Source organism: Orbicella franksi, chromosome 15 (assembly GCF_964199315.1).
Source record: "Orbicella franksi chromosome 15, jaOrbFran1.1, whole genome shotgun sequence".
Taxonomy (NCBI): domain Eukaryota; kingdom Metazoa; phylum Cnidaria; class Anthozoa; order Scleractinia; family Merulinidae; genus Orbicella; species Orbicella franksi.
In genome coordinates, this window is record NC_138159.1 from 2,310,095 (window position 1) to 2,326,151 (window position 16,057).

General features: G+C 38.8%; 2 protein-coding genes across 4 annotated transcripts; both read right to left on the reverse strand.

The window, feature by feature from the left end:
• Window positions 1-95: 95 nt before the first annotated feature.
• LOC145469053 (AP-4 complex subunit beta-1-like) lies at window positions 96-15,941 on the reverse strand. Of its 3 annotated transcripts, none has more exons than XM_081452703.1 (19): window positions 15,555-15,706; window positions 13,364-13,536; window positions 12,956-13,086; window positions 11,924-11,976; window positions 11,123-11,217; window positions 10,459-10,552; window positions 9,526-9,649; window positions 8,876-9,002; window positions 8,134-8,229; window positions 7,126-7,295; window positions 6,485-6,609; window positions 5,966-6,131; window positions 5,283-5,356; window positions 5,069-5,149; window positions 4,651-4,765; window positions 3,290-3,384; window positions 2,884-3,008; window positions 2,186-2,327; window positions 96-1,221 (listed from the first exon to the last, which is right to left on the reverse strand). In XM_081452703.1, exons 1-19 carry the CDS (start codon window positions 15,612-15,614, stop codon window positions 1,066-1,068), a joined length of 2,202 nt encoding a protein of 733 aa, XP_081308829.1. In that variant the 5' UTR covers window positions 15,615-15,706; the 3' UTR covers window positions 96-1,065. The 3 variants fall into 3 exon arrangements, with proteins under 3 accessions (XP_081308829.1, XP_081308828.1, XP_081308830.1); XM_081452702.1 differs by having other exon boundaries at window positions 99-1,221; window positions 15,563-15,941; XM_081452704.1 differs by having other exon boundaries at window positions 100-1,221; window positions 13,364-14,712; window positions 15,563-15,632.
• LOC145470344 (uncharacterized) lies at window positions 7,304-8,119 on the reverse strand. Its single transcript, XM_081454183.1, has 2 exons — window positions 8,111-8,119; window positions 7,304-8,017 (listed from the first exon to the last, which is right to left on the reverse strand). The coding sequence occupies exons 1-2, from the start codon at window positions 8,117-8,119 to the stop codon at window positions 7,622-7,624; spliced, it is 405 nt and encodes a 134-aa protein (XP_081310309.1). The 3' UTR covers window positions 7,304-7,621.
• Window positions 15,942-16,057: the final 116 nt, after the last annotated feature.

The following is a 16,057-nucleotide window of genomic DNA, read 5'->3' on the forward strand; positions in this document are numbered from 1 at the left end:
AAGCAAAATGCCATAAAACAACAACAACAACAAGAAAAAACCTCGAACATTTGGTCTTTATGGGAAAATCAAACCTTGGCCTTGCCATATAGACCTTGCTATTACTCCGTCAACACTGCAAGGTCTCAGTTTGAGATTTTTCTGTTAAGACCTCACTCTCTGTTACTAAGTAGTTAATACAGATGCAGTAAAGCTGACCACAGGAAATTTTATTCTTTGAGGTCAACAATGATAAGAGGGTTTAATGGAAGGGAGGAGGAGAAACTAGTAATACTACTAACAAATTATTCTGCATCATCCTTACACTGGAAGCAATCCCTTAATTATGTTGATTAGTAAAAAGGACTGGATGGCCTTTCCACCCAGGGCTGAGCTCCACGTTAAAACACTTCAACCACCATCTGGACGTGACAGACACATCGTGGGTGTGAAGTTATAGATATCAACCTAAATTTCTGGGATTATCAGTACTGGAATTCAGGTTCTTTTTTTAAAGAATTATGTGCTTGACCAGTGCATGCATATTTGACAAAACAAATTTATAAACTGTTCAGTAATATAATTATTGAAATTGAGCTACCCTCCACTGTTTTAGCTCTACAACATGTATTTTACTTTCAAATATTTTAATTTTCATATTTCTAATTATTTCTTTTCCATTCAATTTTCTACCCTTGTTTCCTTGAACATGTAATACAGTACAAGTATGCTTCTGAATGGAAGTTAAAAGGTTATTTGCCTTTACTGTTTATTTCATGGTGTTGTAGAATGTAGCTGACCACCAGAAGCCCCATGGCCCTAACTGGTGAACATGAATTTTAGGGCTTTCAACTTTTCTCTCAATAGCCAGCCTCCTGTGGGTAAGGGTTGTCCCTGGATGATGCTTCTTCCACAAAAAATGGACTGGACAAACAAATGGAAACCTTCCATGTTAAGGATTTTGGAAGAATATACCACTCTTTAAAGCAGTTATCTCCTTGTGAGATAATTTGAATTAAAGACAGGCCCTGCTTTTCTGCATTTAGTTTTCTATCACTGCACGTGTTCAGAAACCTTTCTGTAGCTTCAATGGGCCTCTATCCATTCCTCTTCAAGGCAAGCCCTTAGATATGTATCAAACTGCTGAACTAATGACAAATCTTCTACTTTGGTGACAATTCTAAGCAGCTTTGTAGCAACATCAATCACAGCTTCAACCAGGAAGAAACTTTGTCCAGAAGCCTGTTGAGACATATTTTCATCATTTTAATGTGCTCGGTTAAAATTATGACACAAATTGACATTTATTTAGTTCTTCATGTGTCTGTTGTATCATTGATCATGAATTTCGTCATAACATTGTCAAAGTAGCTGTGGATCCACAAGGTGTTACCTGAGTTGATCTGCAGACTAAATGTACTTTGGCAATGGCAATGTTATGACAAAATTCACAGTCCATAACAGGACAGATGCATGAAAAACTGACATCAATTTGTTTTTTTACCATCAGTGATAACAAAATGGCAGAAGGGACAAAATCAAGTCAATACTTTAAGAAATTCATGTGTCTGGCTGCTTATTGACAATGAAATTTGGCCAATGAGAGCACAAGAATTCCTGCAGTTATTGACAAGTACAATAAATTTATCACCCCCCAGCCCCTAATCTCCTTTTGATAGTACAGAAGTGATGGAGTTTAGGGTTTAGGACTGCAAAAGATGGATATTTCTTGCATAATTTAACAGATGATCAAAAACGGGCATTTGTTTGGACAAAAAAGTGGGGATTATAATGAAGTGGTCATATTAACAGGGCAGTCTTGAGGGCGAGTTTCACTCTTCTAGCCAAATAGGGCTCCAGGCATCCCGTGGATAACCACCTTTTAAAGAAAATTTATTTTTCACATTTTATAAGTATTTGCTGATTTGGGCTGACCCAATAGCAAATTATTTTGGACCCCTATTTGTCAAATCCTGCATAAGACCTCTTTCACTCTACTTAGAAACCATATTTCCTCTTCGAGAAATCCTTAAAAATAAAGGAGGAATTTCTGACTTCAATATCAACCCCTAATGTGCATGTGTCTCCCTTGTATTCACCTGACCAACTACTATACTGTCCCCCCTCACTTCGAGAGGTGATCCTAGATCAATGTTTTATTTAATGGAAACAGATCTATTATAATTTTAAAGATTTTCCGTAGTACCTGTTGTGCATAGAAGAAATATTTCTGAACAGATTGACCAGGAGGGCTGCTCGCCATCAAGGAAACCCTATATTCTGAGAAATGTTGCTGAAACTCCTCAGGAGTGGATGGAAGATTAGCCATAGTTTCCTCCCAACTGGAGCTAAAAGTACACAAGGTAACTGTTAGAACATGTAAGCCCAACATTGAGCTAGAGGGAAAGGCCTTGTTTCTTGGTTTCTGGATAGATAGGGATTTTCATTCTTCCTACCTTTTTTCTTTAAGGGGGGCGTGGCGGCAATAATCCAAAATAGAGAAGAGAGAGAAATATATCAAATTGTTTACTACTTTGTTCTTTCCAAAGTCAAAGCTGGGCGATCTTGTATTACCTTCTCCAGACAATTTTGTTTGGCACGTTAAAAGATAGATAACTAATAAAAGAAAAAGCCAAGAAGAATGCTACAAAGGAGCAGGAGTGAGAAGAGAAAGAGGACAAAGTAGACAAACAAGAGAAAAAGAACAAGGGGGAGGCAGAAAAGAAGAATGGGTGCAAGAGCAGGGGCAGGGGGAAGAGGTGTTGTTACATGTACATAGTGTGGTTGTGGCAATGTGGCTCAGTCCATACATTAAACTTGAACTCTGCTCATCTTGCGTTCAAGTCTTGTAGTCTAATAACCCCATAGGCCAAGTGAATTCAGCCTGCTTAAGGTTGTTTTCACCTTTGTGGAAGGCATTTCCATTTCTGCTCAAACTGGGCAGGCGTCAAGGCTGGATGATCACTCAGTTCAAGGGAGTCTTCTTCTTCTTCCCCGTCTTCCTCTTGTTGTTCATTTACATCATCTCCCTTTGAATCAGCATAGGTAATATGTTTTTAAATTTTCATAAAGGGAAATTTCAAACTTCAATGTTACCTAGTTATGGTTTTTGAACTGTCCTTTTGTTTTCTTTTCCTCTTCTTTCATAAAATAGTTATCATATAGCAGCTTGCTATCATAACTGTTGATGAAAACCACAATCTTAGGTTTAATCCTTGACGAAGAAGTTTAATTCCACAAAAGCTAAGTAAAATGTTATCCCAACGACCATGCTTTTGCATTTGTGTTGTTTGACATGAGAATGAAATACCAGTAGATTGCCAACAGTAACATGGTAATGTGAAGGAGGCAGAGATGGTTCTTCTGCTTCTATATCTTCCTGTTGATGTGACAGTCTTTCATCTCCTGTTAAAATAAGAAATCAATATTATTGTTAAGTAGTATTACAGTAACAGTATTGTCATGAGGTGTGATATTGATTGTGTACAAGAGGTAAAGTCTACATAGTCAAGCCAAGTGACCCATCACAGCAGCGCTTATCTCTGGTTTCTGTAGCATGAAGCGACTAGGAGTATTTATACTTCCCCCTAGATGGGATGCTAGTCCATAGCAGGGTTACCCCCAGCAGTAAAATTTTGCCGGTACCCATTAATTTTATACACCTGGGTGGAGAGAGGCACTGTGAGAGCAAAGTGTCCTGCCCAAGAACACAACATCCCTGGCCAGGGCTCAAATCTGGACTGCTTGATCCAGAGGTGAGGGCACTAACCATGAGGCCACTGTGCCTCCGCACTACGTACATGAAACCTCCATTAACTACCTAGTACTGTCAGAGCACTAATTTCCAACATCAAGATGTTTATCACCATAAGTTGTTCTCCATGTTACACCAGGGTGCAAAGAAAACCAATTTTCAAGCTTGCCCTTTGGGTGCACTGTAACTATGTTGTACTAGGCAAAAACTCATTCTCACTAACCTCCCAAAGTTTCTTAATTGCGTGATGAATTGAATACTTCAATCATTGATTTCGTATCTTACATTTCTTCTGTAATTTGGATTCCACCCCCCCCCCCCCCCCCACCCCAATCTCCCAGTGAAGCTTCACTTGCCCATCGGGCAAGCAAGGGAAAGAACCCAACTGCAAAATCTACTTCCCCAGCCTATAATGCAAACTTCTCTTTGAATGCTCTTACATCAGGGTAAAATCTATGGGAATTTACTGTCTGTAGAGAGACTTCAACCAAGTTTCCTGCTAGACTGAAATAGGGAGCTTAAGCAATGACGACAGCAATGCCGAGGATGGCAAGAATTCCAAAATGAATTACATCTTACCAGTGAAATTTGCTGTTGTCTAGATCTCTTCAGGATGTCAATGGCTCTAAAAACAGTCTCAGGCTAAATGTTACAACTGTGTTCAATTCCAAGTGGGAATATGAAAAACTTGCCATTGTTGTTCATGTTCCTCACTGCACGCAGAACTTGGTCATTTCACATTCTTGGTTTTCAGAGGATGGCTAAGAAATGTACAAAGATTTATAACACACGTACACAAGTATTGTTTTGCTCATTAAACCTTTTGTTTGGTGACATTCTTGTTGCCGTCGCCGTCATGGTTTGCTTAAGCTCCATAATATCATAAGAATAACAAATGCAAGCATAGCTGATCTTACCTTCTTCTTGTGTGTATGGCTGTCCTTTGATGTAAGGTATGGTTTGACTAATGAAGTGATCTGATGGCTGTCTATATATTATTGACAGTGTGTTGAATTCCTCAAAGACGTGTTCCTATAACAATATGCCTTCAGCTGTATCAATGTCAACAGTGCAAATTTTGTTTCGCACACAAAAGGATTTTATTAAAAGCACAAAGAAAGAACAATTTACAATAACCGCAGAAATTCTTGCATGCTCATTGGCTAATTTTCATGTCAGTGAAGTCAATAACAGGACAGATGCGTGAAAAACCGATGCAAATTCTTATTGGTTATTTGCTACTGTCCAACAGTGGCTTAACCTTATATATTGAAGGTCTATACAGACGATAAGTTTCTGTTTTACACTGTACACCTAAAAAGTTGTAGCAAGTACCTTTGAATTAGTTGTGTAGGTATCTAAGTTCATTGGATTTGTGGCTGGCCTGGAATTTGAACCACAGACAATTCTCTCAGCCTGTTAAGAAATAACATAAAGGAATGACTGACTGACTGGCGGACTGACCGACCGACCAACTGGCCGACTGGATGATCATTCATTCACACATTATTGCCTCTACTTTTTGTTGAGAAAATCAATCAGTCATTACCTCTTTTGCATTAGTTTTGAGGAGTCTGTAATACAACAGAGCTCTGTCATGAACATCCATGTGAGATTCTTCATCTGAAAATAAGTCAATTGTCCTGTTATGATTGATAAAACTGATGTGGCAAAATTATTTAAATGACCATACATAGCAATTGACTGTGAATTGCTTAAAGTTTACTTTCTCTACAATAAGTTAATATCTCAATAAATATGTCATGTTGTTAGATAGCTGGAGTTAACTTAAATTCAACATGTACTTATTGGCAAATTTATGGTCATATGGCAATGGCTATGGCAATGGTTTGACTACCTCTTGAAAAAAACATCAAGATTCTTGGGAAAACAAAACTAACTGTTTCCCTTGGGACAAGTAATTAAGTGTATTGTAAATCACATCAAGCAGGAAAGAACAGTGAAAAATTCTTGTCTTCATGCATGTGATATACTAACATAAAATACTATTGGTTAGATTTAGAATAATAGGCCACTTTTGATATATTGAAATTCAGCTTGATAGTGAGGCCTAGAGCTCACAAACAAAAGAAATGAATAAACATGGTCATTCAATTTCCATTGTTTGTGTCCTCTAAGCCTCACTGCCAAGCTGAATTTTAATATATCGAAAGTGGTCTATTCTAAAATATTCCTCTATATTCTAGAAGGAAATATTGGTGTGAAACTCACCTACACAAAACTTGAGAAGTCGACCCAGCATATCTTGACATTCAGGTGGTTTCTTGAAAAATAGTTTCATTGTTGCAGTAAGAAGCTGTAACTTCACTTCTGCTGATTGTTCCGAGGCAATTTTGTCCACAAGAGGTTCCAACATATATGGACTGTCAGCAATTGACTATACAATGACCAATTCAAGAACTGATAAGTGCATGACATTAACCAGAAGAACTTCTGAAGATGTGAAACTATTGATTTGGTACCTAAATATTTAATTAAAAGTCTACCTACAGTTGTTGTAATTTGCCTTTTTATATAGACTGAATTTATGATATAATATAATAACAAGTTATGCAACTTCACGCTGATTTGATACTGAAACACATTCGTGGCTCATGACCAATTCTGCACTGCAAAATTTCTGTAGATGATGAATTTCCTGTGGATATGGTTTTTTTTTTTTTTTTTTTTCATTTCCTGTGGATAACTTCATATCTTCCTTGCAGTAGTTATATTCCACTGTGATAGTACCTGTCCATACTCTCCCAGAATCCAAATGATAGCAGATAAACCCTTAGGATCCTGAACTATTTCAAGGCATTGTGACATCTGGGGTAGAACAGCTATGGTTAACTTTTCATACTTAAGAAGCAAGTCTGCAATAACACAAACAAACAGTATTATGACTAAAAAGTGCCACCAAAATTGCATTTTGCTAAAAATCATAAACAGGGTTTGTATCCCTTTTCAGAAACAAATTTCCAGGACTCAGATAGATTTTTCTAGGACTCTAAAATCACAATAACCCTTTAACTCCCAAGATCTCAAATGAATGTTAATTCCCCTTACTGTCTGCCATACATTTCATTTTATTACTTGAGTTTAACAGATTTCCAGGACCATTAGTTTTTCTGCAGAACGTTCAGTCCTGGAAAATGCCACAATAAAATTCCAGGACTTTCCAGGTTTTCTAGGACCTGTACAAACCCTACATAAATCAATTTCTCTCTCTGGGCTCAATTCTTTTCTGGTGAAACCACAAAAAAGAGAAGAAAACTCTGTTGTGGCTTCACTGCCTGTGGTTTGATACATTGCTATAATTATCATTGGCATTCCATTGCAAAGCAAAGCATTTCCAAGAAAAATACCAGCAACTAATATAGTTTACTTACCTCTGATGACAACAAGAGTCTCTGATGTAATGTACTCAATTTCCCAGGAGAGAAATGTAAGAAGTACATCAATACAAAACTCTGATGCCTGAGGGAGACACAGGGCGATTTCACCAATAGCTTTGATTGACTTCTTGGATATTTTAATGTCTACGTCATGAACATGAGCACTGTAGGGTTAAAAAATTTTAAAAATTTAAGATACTTAAATTGAACAAGAAAACTATATTTTAATTCAGCTGGAAATTGACTTGAAATAGGGTTAATGGTGTGTTTTAAAAAACATCCAAGACCATTACCACCATAGCCACCCTGGACACCCCTGCAAACCTTGTGAGGGTGGTGAAGGGGGTGAAGGTGGCGAGGGTGATGAGGGTTGTGAGGGTGGCAAGGGTGGCGAGGGTGACAAAGGTGGTGAGGGTGGCAAGGGTAGTGAGGATGGCCAGGCTGGCTGGGGTGACCGAGGTGGCAAAGGTGGCCCAGGTGGAGAAGGTAGTTAGGGTGGTGAGGGAGGCAAAGGTGGCGAGGGTGATGAAGGTGGCGAGGGTGGCAAGGGTGGTGAGGGTGGCCAGGGTTGTGAGGATGGCAAAGGTGACAAATGTGACCAGGGTGATGAGAGTGGCCAGGGTGGCCAGGGTGGCCAGGGTGGCAAGGGTGGCAAAGGTAAGGAGGGTGGCAAAGGTGGCAAAGGTGGCAAAAGTGGCAAAAGTGGCATACATGGCATGAGTGGTGAAGGTGTCGAGGGTGGCAAAGGTGATGAGGGTGGCCAGGGTGGTGAAGGTGACGAAGGTGCTAAGGGTGGCCAGGGTGGTGAGGGTGGCAAAGGTGGCGAGGGTGGCAAAGGTGGCGAGGGTGGCGAGGGTGGCAAAGGTGGCGAGGGTGGCAAAGGTAGCTACGGTGGCCAGGGTTGACAGGGTTGCCAGGGTGGCGAGAGTGGCAAAGGTAGCAAGAGTAGTCCACCAGGGTGGCCATTAAATTATTAAACCATGTCCATTCTAGCTCACCCACCTCAACTCAGTAACAACTTCTTCAACATTAGAAACTGATGCCATAGTTGTAATAATATCAAGCTTTTTTGTTTTAACATACTGTGGATCCGTATGCCTTGAAAAATGAGAACAATAATATCATTTTAAAATTGCACTAGGGTACCTGTAAGTAGGTATAAGTGGACATGACCAAAATCAAGACAAATATCACCATGACCCAAAAGGAAATTTTCCTGTGTCATGAGTTTTTTAAACACTTACTTTATTTCAACAATTACTATAGCAGCTGAAATACATGATGATAGTCTCCTGTTTGCTTGCAACTGTTGATATGGAGCAGGCTGCACCCATTTTCAAGAACCACTTTGCCACAACAGTATATGGTGTATGTTTGATATTTTGAGCTAAAGGGTTTAACAGTGAATGATGACTTTTGTGCAGCTAAGTCTACGTAATTTAGGCCAAGTTAAACTTGAGACAACTGATGGCCAGCAGATTCCCTATCTTGATGTGTGGTGGTCAGATGGTACTGGAGGAGCCCTCGTGATTTATCGGTAACAGCGCTCAGATTGAGGTTAGGCCTTGTGTTGCATCATGTTTTCAATCGTTACCCTCCATGGTTAGTGCGGCTCCAACCACCAGCCTCACAGGTACCTTATCCATGCTCAATATAAATTATTGTCAGTGAATTTAATTATCATTTTCTAAAGAGTGAAGAATGGATTGAAATAATTCAATTGTAACTACTAATTAAGTATTACCTGGAGAAAAATGAGCGGTATTCCTGATCAAACAAGTTCGGCATTTTGGTTAGCAAGAGTTCTATGTGGCACAAACACACGTAAACCAACTCTGAGTTACTTGATGAGAGAATGACCATCAGAGGACCTATCAAAAAAGACAGCAACCCTAATTAATTTTAGTGACACTTCTTATCAGCTAATAAATAGCTATAGTGCACAATTTGTGATAATTTACGAAATAGTTTTGGTATTTGTTTTAGTTTTCTTATACAAGTTGCAAATACAAAGCTCATTTTTCAGTGGTTTGGGGGCTTCTCCAAGGGTGAAAATGAAAAAATCACTTTAGTTGAAAAATATAAATCCACACAAACTAAAAGTTGTGTTTTCTAAAATAGTTTCCAGAGAGCTTTCTTGTGACAAAGTTTGGGGGAATTCCACTTTTCCATTTTGCACACATATCCGTAGTATTTACAGGAAGTCACTCTTAAGACATGGCCTAAGGGTTGCTGGTGCAGCATTAAATGTTGGATGTTATGGGTGTAATTTTAAATTTTGACACAAAAGTTAAAAAATCTTGAAAATTAAAGAATCTGCAATTTAAATACTGTAATGTTTTGATAATCTTTGTAAAAAAACCATCCCGAATAATACTAATGTTACAAATTTACCTTTAATTCTCTTGTAAACATGTTCAGTTAACTCTTCCATGTCTTTTGTCATGTGGATAACCAGTCGTATACAAGCCATTACAACTGCACTGTTAGGGTGGCTCAAGCGATCATCAAGCAAGTTCTATAATAAATCATTCCAAATCCACAGCCATCAATTGCTAAAATTTTGCTATAATGAGCAATATGCAAAATGCAAGAAGAATTAATACAACACAACAATATAAATTTCACATAACAATCTTTACACAAAATGACTTATTAATAATGCTGGAGAAGATCCCTCTGAATTTCAAAGGCTCAAGGGATGTAAAATCTTGATGAAATGTTTGAGTTGTGTTCAGAAGCAAGTTTAAGATGCTTCAGTTATCAAGAACCTACTGTTACAGGGGTTTCATTAAGGGCCAGGCACCAGGCAAATGGACTGCCTGTGAGGACCATTTTGCCTGCCTGCACAAGGTTCTGCTGATAAAGAAGTTCAGTTCAAGTTGTTTTGCCCGCCTGTGAAAACCAGTTGCCCTCCTGCTGAAAATGTTAATGAAACTCTTGAATGAATTGTCTAGTTATTAGTAAAAACTATGCAACAATAAGGTAAGGTAAAGGTAAAGTCTGCATGCGAGCCAAGTGGCCCATCAGGCCGGAGCTTATCCCGGTTTCCGTAGCATGAAGCGACTAGGAGTATTTCTACTCCCCCCTGGATGGGATGCTAGCCCATTGCAGGGTTACCCCCAGCATTAAGTTCGCCGGTACCTATTCATACACCTGGGTGGAGAGAGGTACTGTGAGAGTAAAGTGTCTTGCCCAAGAACACAACACAATGTCCCCAACCAGGGCTCGAACCTGGACCGCTCGATCCGGAGACGAGCGCACTAACCATGAGGCCACCGCGCCTCCCACATGCAACAATAATTTATATCAAAATTGTTCACGTACCAGGATGTCAAACAACTCATCTGCATCACATGGTTTATAACGCAGCAAGAGCTCCAAGACCATACTCTGTCCCCAACCACTGAATGCTTTCAATCTGATCACAAAATTAATGAATTACGTCATGTTACTGCCTCCAAGTGTCTGAACATTATACTTTTTATTGATAAATTTCTGTCCTGCAGTACCTTACTATGGTAGCCTGGATCAGGTCCAACTGTTTTTGGGGTAACAGGGTTTTTTCTGATTCTGCTCAGAGGTTCTGAGTTTTGCTCAGTACTCTCTGAAAAGTTGCTCTTTAGTTTCCATCTAAATATATGCAATCTGTTAGCAGTTATGTAACTCCCTCCATTCATGAAGAATACTTATGTCACTAATTTAAAACAAGTTTTAAAAAAATGTAGAAAATTAAGACTTCTATACATTGGGTTCGCCAACTCCCTAATAGATTAGTACACAAACTTTTAAACTATTAAGCAACCCTTGATAGAGTTTGTGATTGCTTTTTTGGAAGTCTTTTTCTTGTAATGGCTAACGTTGGTGAAACAGCCCAAAGGGTTCAACTCTCAGAAGTGTAGTTACATTTTCTTTAAATTTTATTAATGTATTGTCAGTTGTTTAGGTGACTAACTTGTGTCAACAATATCTTAAGTAACATCGTGTTTACCTCCTTAATAAGTTATGAGCAAGCTTTTTATTCACTAGTAATCCACCCTCGGCTGCAAGGATTTCATCCAAAGCTGCGATGCAGTTGCACACTACCTACATGTAAAGAGAAAGTAGTCAGAACAGTTTTCAACTGAGTGTCATTAAAACTAAAACGTTGAAATCTCTCTGACCAATCACACATCACACCTCAGAAAATCTAGTGACTAATCAAACTCAAAGCAATTACACAGGGAGCTGATGCACAGCGTGGGAAAATGTGGGTAAGTGAGTCATGATTGGTTTTGGTTTTACTTCTCACTGGATGATAAAGTGGTGTGAGTTTTTTAAGCCATTTGTGTAGCGTAGTAATGTAAAATAAAAGCAAAAGCAAATTACTTCCCACACTACTCTAACATATAATAATACATAAAAGATTAAATTCAACACTTGTAACTAATTTTCTTTATAAATGAAAACAAACCAAACTGAAAACCAAATAATTGTTTATGAATGTGACACATACAATCTACATGTAGATCATGTCGTTAAAGTACTCCCAGAAAAGCATGATTGTGCAGTTCTGGAAAATATCCATACTCCCCACCCCCTAGTAGGGATTGGAATTTCCAGTGGGGGGGGGGGGGGGGTTGGGAGTTCCATAAGACCAAAAAATTTAAGAACTGTTTGAAACTTAATTGGAATTCCCAGATGGGTGGGGGGTCTTGGAAAAAATCCCTTCCATGGGGGAGGTATGGATATTTTATGGAACTACACATTGGGACAATCTTTTTTTTTTTTAATAAAGCTACTAGTTACAAACCTGAACATCTGGGTCTGTTAACAGACTGCAAAGTTTATCTATGATTCCATTATCTGTTGTGATACAATTGACACACGTATAGAAATGTTCAACAACTGAGCCTAGAGTATTCATCTAGGTTGTGAGAATGTGTAAAAGGAAATGTTATTGTTTTTACAGTAATTAAAAGCAATAAGATTATAAAAATGAGTACTGTCACACTGTCCTTCACCAAATTACCATGGACAAATCATTATGGTCTGTGAAGAACCCTTTTTTGTTTTGGACATGCACTACAGTTGAACCTCTACCGCTATTAAACAGCCACATGTATTAAGTGGCCAGTTATCAAAGTCCAGAAATTATTGTCAATAAAATACTTGCAAATAAAATCTGTATTAACCGGCCAACTCTATTGAGTGGCTGCAGCTAACTTTTGGTCGTCCTGATGAGCGGCCACCACAAAATTTAATACATTTAGCCTTGTTTTGGAAAAGGGGATGAAAGAAAAGAGTCCGAAAAAGAAAGTGATGACTGATGAAAACATTCAGACAAAAGTAAATCATGTACAATGTGTAATATATCAAACACGAGAGACAGTGTTTCATTAGGATATCCAAACACCAAGAAGAGAGTTGAAAATGTGACACCCAGCAGAGTATTTTTGACCAAATTTGAGGTGTTTGGATAGCTGATGAAACACTGTCTCGAGGGTTTGATATATCTTCTCAATCAAAACAAAAACTAAGGAGTAAATGGATGAGTAAAATCATTCAAATCTCTGCTAATTAAGACAGGGTATCCAAACCTCCTTAACGGTTGTGATTTTTTTTGTTTTAGTTTGATGAATTATTATTAAATAAATGAGTTTGAGAAGATTATAATCTTGGCTTGATTCCATGTTCACTAAGAAATTAACCTGATGGTAAAAAAATATTCAAAGTATACCAACCCCTCCCATTTCCCTGAGGGTGGCTGCTTAATAAAGGTCTGATGGTAGCATAAAACAGAGGAATCAGGAATAAAGACAACACAGAATAGTAAATTTCTTACCTTCAACAAAGTCAGGAATAAGATGGTATAATTTCACACATCCCATAACTGCACAACGACGCACATAAGAACTATTATCACGCAAACCAGTAAGAAGAGGCTCCACAATATATTCTACAAGATCTGGAAGCCTGCAGGGGACAGCAAGAAAACACAACTGCCAAATTTGCTTCTGCTTTGAAATACAAACATGTCTGAAACCAGTTATTAGTATTTTTTCCGCCGCTGTTTCAGATTATAACGAGTACAGTAACTCTCCTTTGCTGTTCGTTTTAGCCATCCACTGTTCATCCATGCACAAATAAATCCCTCTTGACTGTCCCCAATCCCCCATTTTCCTCTCCCTCCCCCATACAAGTAAGAAGTCTCTGTGAAGAAGACAGAACCTGGAGTTCTTAGTTTATGTACCTCAAAGAGCACATGCTCTTCAGTGCAAGACCTCTGACCATTGCACTGCTGTCCTGGGAGTCTTTTTGCATTGTGTTAACAGTTAGCAAAGCCAACTCTGGGTTAGATTCGGCATAGCTACAGATGTATAGATAGACAAGCTTCTTCTGGACAAGATCATGGGTGGCTCCTGCCTAAAGAAATTAAAAATGAAAAGTTGTACATTGTACATGTATGTACCCAGGTCAAAGTGTCACACTTAACTCAAGCCACTGTGTAATACCCCAGTTTCTGATTCTCTCCCTGGATGGGATGCTAGTCCACTGTCCATTACCACCAACATTTTGTCAGGCAGTGGGATTGCAACCAACAGACCGACATCATCCAGAGAGAGGCACTTTCAGAGAAAAAAATGCTAACCCTCAGATCACTAGATCCAGAATCTCATGAGCTTACTTTTACTCACCACTACTTTCAGAACAGAACAGAACAGCCTGGAGGCAGAGAGCTTACGGCCCAATTCTCCACTTGGAGATCGGATAAATGATGATGACTTTCAGCCATCTCTAACTGGCTGATTGATTACTAGTGTAACGGTTTCTTAAGTCAGAATTGAAATCTCGTTCTCCCGGGTTGTTTGCACGCGCAGTTGAAACTCCTTAGAACACCAAGCCAGTATAGGAGAACAATCTTTACTTTATTGTCTTTAATCCTAATCTTGTGGCCTCAGGGCGTTTCAATACGAATCGAAGCAAAGCAGTCAACTGAAATAATTACATCAAGAAATCACTAAATATCATTGCGTTCCTAACTTAGAAAGTAATCACAATGATCATGCCATGTGCTCATGCTAATAGAGAGCCTTGAGAGTGGTTAAAATCTAAGTATAGCTCTAACTTGAGTCACAAATTTACGTAACAATGTAAATATCAACATCAGTAGATTGTAGCTTACCAACGTTCGTGGGTCTTGATTTTCCTATGAGAATTTTGTTCTAACTTGTTTTACGATCTTGGACAAAAGGGGTCTTAGCTTGAACTGAATGTGGGCTATGTTTGTTAAGCATTTAATGCATCAATCATGGTAACGTCAATCAAATGGGAAAATATTTCTAAACTTTACCGGAAGCGGTTACAACTAGCTCCACAAGTAACACTCCTCTTACAAGCATCCGTTAGAAATAACCTAGATTTTCAAATTCTTGGTATTAACATTAAAATGAAAAGTGGTTCTTGCAGCAAAGCGTAGGCTCGATTTCCGCCACACTCAAGAGTCCAGTCCACATTCCTCCCTGAGAAGAGATCCTGCCATTGGCTTCAGGGAAAGAGTATGGGCTCCTTTAAATCCCGAACAGTGGCTACCTCTCGAGCCTAAGTGAGTAGTGATGGATACGTCAAATGTTATTACAGTCAGATATCTGCTGACAGACACCTCTTGTAAGCCGATCATTATGGTGTCACCCACAAAGGAAAAAAGGTTTGACTGCACAGTATCAGCACCTGAAAATTATACTAGCATTATCAGGGAGCAAGGATGGTACAGTGGCGAGAGTGCTCGCCTCCCACTAATGTGGCCCGGGTTCAATTCTGGCCCGGTGTCACATGTGGGTTGAGTTTGTTGTTGGTTCTCTCCTTGCTCTGAAAGTTTTTCTCTGTGTTCTCCAGTTTTCCTCCTTCCACAAAGCCTACCCCAAAAATTTCAATCCGACCATGATAGAGGACCTTCATGTAAACCAACTAAGACTGATGTGGCTTCTTCTCTAAATATTGTAATTTATTATTTTATTTACTTACAGTATTTAATTTCTGGATAAAATTAAAAATAATACATTGATTAGCCTAGCTAATCTTTACCATGGCTAGCAGTAGAATAAGCTTTATTATAACATAACTGAGTTACTACGCGCACTCTCATTGGTCGATAGGTGTGTTTAGATGAGAGTATGTACACACAGTTGTGATGTTTTAGATTCGCGCGTATTTTTGAGAATTATTTTATAAAAGCAATAGAACACTTTTTCCATGTTTACATAGCCTCATCTAAACACTCTGTGGTGGGGAGAATTCTCGAAAGTTATGCAAACCCTTGACTACATCTCGGGTTTGCATAACTGTCTTGAATTCTCCAAACACTCCTCGTGTTTAGATGAGGCTATGTAAACACGGAAAAAGTGTTCTATTGCTTCTGTCTAGATTAAGCTTATATTCTTTACTTTTTTACCTTTATCATGTCCATGAACAGGGAAGATAAATCCATCCCTAAAGTCATGCATGAGATCACCTTTTGAATAACTTTCCTGTACAGAGAAGCATCTCGTTGCACCTCAGCTGACTGTAGGCTCTTCTTTAATTCACTAACTTCTCCCTTCTTATTTGATTCGCTGAAAAATGTCGTTGAGCTGGTCGACATGTTGAATCGAATTCTCAACTGCTGGAATATCGTACATTTGACTTGACAAGCCTTCAAAATATCACTCTCTCAATCACCTGCAAGCTATTTTAACGATGTAAAAATCATTTCCAGTTTGAATTTGCCATTCTTAACCCTGCAAAATGACCAAAAAAACATTCCTTTTTGAAGTAGGTGAAGTGCTTCAATAGTGAAATTTTCCCCGTTAGAGACACTCAGTGTTGTCCTACATGAATGATACGCTATACTGGAACAGTTTCCAATCTTCCTCGATCAAACAAGCAGGCCTGGCTGATTAGGAAAGAA

Coding starts and splice junctions, on each gene's coding strand:
- LOC145469053 (XM_081452702.1), bottom strand. CDS start 15,751: ATGTCGACCAGCTCAACGACATTTTTCAGCGAATCAAATAAGAAGGGA. Junction 5,150..5,282: donor TCAAAACTAATGCAAAAGAG/GTAATGACTGAT, acceptor ATTTCTTAACAG/GCTGAGAGAATTGTCTGTGG. Junction 3,385..4,650: donor GCCATACACACAAGAAGAAG/GTAAGATCAGCT, acceptor TTATTTTAACAG/GAGATGAAAGACTGTCACAT.